This window comes from Triticum dicoccoides, chromosome 2B (assembly GCF_002162155.2).
Source record: "Triticum dicoccoides isolate Atlit2015 ecotype Zavitan chromosome 2B, WEW_v2.0, whole genome shotgun sequence".
Lineage (NCBI taxonomy): Eukaryota > Viridiplantae > Streptophyta > Magnoliopsida > Poales > Poaceae > Triticum > Triticum dicoccoides.
The window spans coordinates 439,757,666-439,763,071 of NC_041383.1; the positions used below are offsets into that span (position 1 = coordinate 439,757,666).

The 5,406-nt window shown below is 45.5% G+C and overlaps 1 protein-coding gene across 1 annotated transcript; it reads left to right on the plus strand.

Moving 5' to 3' along the window:
* Nucleotides 1–685: 685 nt before the first annotated feature.
* Nucleotides 686–4,575, plus strand: LOC119364107. The gene is made up of 2 exons (XM_037629519.1): nt 686–912; nt 1,685–4,575. Exon 2 carries the CDS (start codon nt 1,820–1,822, stop codon nt 4,019–4,021), a length of 2,202 nt encoding a protein of 733 aa, XP_037485416.1. The 5' UTR covers nt 686–912; nt 1,685–1,819; the 3' UTR covers nt 4,022–4,575.
* Nucleotides 4,576–5,406: the final 831 nt, after the last annotated feature.

Below are 5,406 nucleotides of genomic sequence, written 5' to 3' on the forward strand. Positions count from 1 at the left end.
TCTCAGGAAAAAATATACTATATATTAGGGTTCACTGGACTGGAGAGGAGAGGAGAGGAGAGCAAAGCTTTTTGTGGCTGGTGGTTGTGATTTTAACTTAACCCTAGGCATAATCCTTGCTAGGGAGTAGTAGGAAATACCTGAAACAACCCTAGTCACATCTGATTGATCTAACAACACAGCACTAGGGTTACGCTCCTACTGTACCCACCGCTGTGGTTTTACAGAAATAGCCCCTCCCTAATAAAGGTTTCTCACCTTATATATGCGTATACGTACCTGCCCATGTATACACTCCAGTACTATGACGAGTGGGCCCACCTGGTGATATTTAGGACACTTCCCCATGTGCTTCCGCCCTGTATTAACGTCAAATCTACAGCTTAAAACGGCAATTAATAATATTAAAACCAGAATTAAAGCACATAATCAACTCAGCTTTCCCCCCCTAAAGATAAAGAAATACTAGTAGTACTCCAGTATGTTTTGTATCTGAGCCGGAAATGGCGAGAAAGCCCCTGGGTTGACACCTGACCTGAGGTTTGGGCCTGGACTGTGAGAGGATCTAATTTGGGGCACCAAATGAGGGCAAAGTTTGAAACTTTTAAAGGCAAACAAAAAACAAAGTGGAATAATAATCTATCTCTATTTTTACAGGACACACAGGCACACGGCCTGACCTACACTCTCTCCTTTTCTACTACTACTGCTGCTCTGCTGCTACCCCTCTCATTTGGTATTACGATTTTTGGGGCTTTGACTAAAAGTCTTGAGCTAAAAAGCTTCATTTTTTTAGAGCTCCTTCCTCCTCCCCCCGAAATTAAATCCGGGGCCGAGGGATTCGCAATTCGGGGGAGCTCGTGGCCTCCAATCCGCCCCGATTCCTGCGCCTGCTCCAGCCGATCCGCATGGGTACGTCCTCCCCCGCCTCCTCTCCTCCTTGGCTCTCGATTCAGGTGCTTTTCGCCGCCGGCCGTGGCCTGTCGCGGCAGATCTGGCGGCCTAGGGTTCTTGGGGCTCTAGATTTTGAGCACCCGGGGTCAGCGCCGCTGCTGGGTCGGTGCGCCGGGGACGCGGATCGCGCGGATCGGTGGTCCTCTCGGCCGGATTCCTGATGGGGTTTTGGGCTGTTCTTGAGCTGATTTGGACGCTTCCTGGCACTTGGATGTGTTCATTTCGCTTGGGTTTTGGCGCTGTTCCGGGGGAGCCGCGGCTCCAGATTCTCTAGTTTTGTGGAGGAAGCTGGGTTGGATCTTTCTCGCACTGTCTCTTGCTACCCAAGATTAATTGCCTTTTTGGGCGAGTCGGTGTAGCTCTGGTCGCTGATCTGCTAAGCTTTCAAGTTCCGATTCGCTGAAGCAAATCTCAGTGGCGCGTAGTCCATTCTAGTGGAGTAGATTTGTTGTACTGCCAAATAAATTTGGCGGAGCTGAAATTAAATGATGACGAGATAGATTTCGCTTCCAGATTGTTTTCCAGTCCTGCCAAGTTATTAGAAATTAATAGATCGTTTCCGGCTGATAGTGCCGAAATTCACAGTGTCCGTCTACTTCACTGTTTGGTTTACATGTTTTCTCAGGTTTCACTTTGCTGTCGATGCTGTGCTATGTTGTTTGCGGTTCCATCGAGTGTGCTCTGTATTTTGTTCCTCAATATTCTTATCATTTGCCCTACTTTGCTGCAGATCAATGGAGTTCTCATAGCTCTCAAGGTTAAGATCAACAGTACTGTGCAGTGAACTCTTGTTCATTTCTTTGGTCCTGGGCTTCTTCATTCTTGCTCAAGTCCAGCTGTCTGTTGATCTAATTCCAAGGTGGAGATGAGTGTGGAGTACAATATGGATGAAGCTTTGAAAGCACGAAATACTGCAGAGAGCAAGTTTCATGCGCGCGACCTCAGGGGCGCACGCAAGTACGCGGTCAAGGCCCAGAATCTCTGCCCATCACTTGAGGGCATATCCCAGATGGCGTCGACTCTTGAAGTTCATCTTGCAGCGGAGTCCAAGATTGATGGAGAGAGTGACTGGTACCGGATCTTGTCCCTGCCCGCCTTTGCAGATGAAGAGGATGTGAAGAAGCAGTACAGGAAGCTAGCTCTCCAGCTGCACCCTGATAAGAACAAGTCAGTCGGTGCTGAGGAGGCCTTTAAACTGATCTCTGAGGCTTGGAGTGTGTTGTCTGATACTAGTCGGAAGACAATTTATGATCAGAAGAGGTCAGATCATTCTGTTGTCAACGTAACCAATGGCATGTATACGTATGACAAGAAGGCGACCAAGAGAGCTCGAAAGAATGCTGCTGCTGCCGCCGCCGCTGCGGCTGCTGCGGCGGCTGCTGCTGAGGCTACTGCTCGTCCTGCTGGTGTTGATACTTTCTGGACATCTTGCAATCGCTGCCGTATGCAGTATGAGTACTTAAGAATGTATCTTAATCATAACCTTCTGTGCCCAAACTGCCATCACGCGTTCATGGCGGTAGAGACCGGATTTCCTTGCAACGGAAGCAGTTCATCTTTCTCCTGGTCAACCAAGCAGCAGCCACAGAACCACAGTTCCACCAAACATTCATATGGCTCAACAAGCAGGACTTCTAGCATTCCGGGGACAGGGCATGTGGGGTATCAGCAAGATAGTACTTACGATTCCTACAACAGTCAAAGCTTTCAGTGGAATCAGTACTCCAAGACAGGGCCTGCAGCTGACACAAATGCGTACAGTACCCAGGCTTCCGAGAAACCTAGAAGAAATGAAGAGAGCTACAGCTACAACTACCCTGAAAGTGGAAACACATGTGACCCTGAGAGAACTACTTCAAGGCGTGGCCGGTTTGCAAAGCGGAGAAGGCATAGTAATGATTATACTACTGTGGATTATGCTGGAGATAACAAAGAAACAGTGGTTGTAAGCACAGAGACAAATGCTTTCACTGATGTGGGGCGGGTTAATGGCACTTCAGTGGAAAAGATGAGATCTGCAGTGAGTGTAAGGAGAGCTAATGTTTTGAGAGAGATCTCCCAGATTGATACACGGGGTCTACTTGTTGAGAAAGCCAAAGAAGCCGTCCGGGGAAAATTGCAAGAGCTGAGCATGGCAGCATGTTCACGGTTTGCAGAGAAAAGGAAGTCAGAAGGAAAGGTATATCCTAGTGACAACAACATAAAGGCAAATGGGGTCCTCTCTGGCAAGCCTGGCAAAGGACTCAAGCTATGCAGTTCAATAAGTGTCGACACCCACATACCTGCAACTGCAACTAATGAAAAGAATCCAGAACAGAAGCGTGTGCCTGTTTCGATTGATGTCCCAGATCCTGACTTCCATGATTTTGATAAGGATCGCACAGAGAGAGCTTTTTATAGTGACCAAGTATGGGCTACATATGACAGTGAGGATGGAATGCCTCGTCTATATGCAATGGTGCAGAAAGTTCTTTCAATGAGACCTTTCAGAATCCGCATGAGTTTCCTCAATTCCAAATCCAATATTGAACTGTCGCCAATAAACTGGATTGCCTCTGGTTTCCAGAAAACATGTGGCGATTTTAGGGTTGGAAGGTACCAGATTACGGAAACAGTCAACATATTTTCGCACAAAGTCAGCTGGACTAAAGGCCCCCGTGGGATTATCAGAATTATTCCTCAGAAAGGTGATACATGGGCTTTGTACCGAGACTGGTCTCCTGATTGGAACGAGCTTACACCTGATGATGTGATATATAAATACGAGATTGTTGAAGTTATTGATGATTTCACTGAGGAGCAAGGGCTGACTGTCATTCCATTGTTGAAGGTTGCTGGCTTCAAAGCTGTGTTCCATAGGCACATGGACCCCAAGGAGGTGAGGAGGATACCAAAGGGTGAGCTGTTTCGATTCTCGCATCAGGTTCCTTCTCGACTGCTGACTGGTGAAGAAGGCAACAATGCCCCGGAAGGTTGTCATGAGCTCGATCCTGCTGCAACCCCAGTGGACCTTCTTAAGGTTATTACAGAGGTGAATGAAGACGTGGCGGCGCAGACTGCTGAATAGAAGAGGGCAACAACTCTGAACACTGAAGATAGCTTGGGTGTCTGAAGTGTGAAATGTACTACACAGATGACAACAAGTCAACATTTGTTGGTGTCTTAGTTCTATTATGCCATCTTATTTTTGGCTGATGACTTGGAACAATACTGCCAGGGCAAGCAGCTTATGTCGTGGACTTCTGACTGTTAATTCTTAGGCATTTCTAACACTCGGAGTTTATCGCGCCATGGATATCATCTTCTAGAGTAAAAGAAGCATTGGGAGGCGATTGATGCGGCGACTAGTCAAAGGAAAGCTATGGAGCCTCATGGCTTGCTGACGGCGTTACTCTGTTCAGGTATGGTGTTGAGCATAGGAGCCATCAAGTTCGAGGGGGGAGACGCCACTGGACTTCCCCATGTACCCGGAAATTATTAATGTACCAAATTTACCTAAGATGTTGTATTTCCTTTAATCTATAGCGATGCGTCCTTATATAATGTTGAACTTGATGATTTCAAAATTCTGATTTGAACTCGGTGAACTGGTTCGGCAATTTAATATTATATTTAGTGGAAGCTTGAGCTCCTCGTGGGCTTGTTCTCTTTCCTTTTATTGCTTGGCTGGATTAATGATGGAGATGGGAAATTTTGTGCTGTTGACAATACAGTCTGCTCCATGTTCATTCGATTTTCGAGATAAATGCAGTGTTCACCTCTCTTGCCGGTTTTCAACTATTCAGTGGAACATGTGAATGGTTTGGTATGCCCTGTGAACGGGCAGAGCTGGTGATCTTTTTTTTTTTTTTTAAGTTCAAAATTTTCCTTATTCATTCATGAGAATAGTAGCATCATTTACAAGCCTGGACATTACAGCCTCAGGGGCATCTTTTGGCTAAACATTAGGAGGATTAAATCTTAGCTAAACTAGCTAGTTCATGGGCTACGTGATTACATTCTCTATGACTATGCTCAAAGATGACATGGGTGAACTCCATATTCTCTATGACTATGCTCAAAGAACAAAGATGACATGGGTGAACTCCACATTATCTATGACTATGCTCAAAGATGACATGGGTGAACTCCAAAGTCATGAGATAGCAGTCATCAAATATGTCGCTTGCAACTGACGATGAGTTTTAGTAGTGATCACCTTGAAAGTCATATTCTGCTCGCGAGCTCATTTGGTGAACAGTAAACTAAAAAATGAAACAAAATTCAAAAAAATCTGATTTTTTTTATGGTGAACTTTGACAAATGTTTTCAGTGCTTGCAGAATTTCATCATTGAAATGACATTTGTGGAAGGCATGGCAAAAAATATATAATCAGCACTCCAAAATGCTTTTGAATATAACACTTCTGGGGCATTGATTTTTATGCCACAATTTCCACGTATATCATTTAA

Excerpts from the sequence above, each read along its gene's own strand:
- LOC119364107 (XM_037629519.1), top strand. The coding sequence starts at position 1,820 with ATGAGTGTGGAGTACAATATGGATGAAGCTTTGAAAGCACGAAATACT.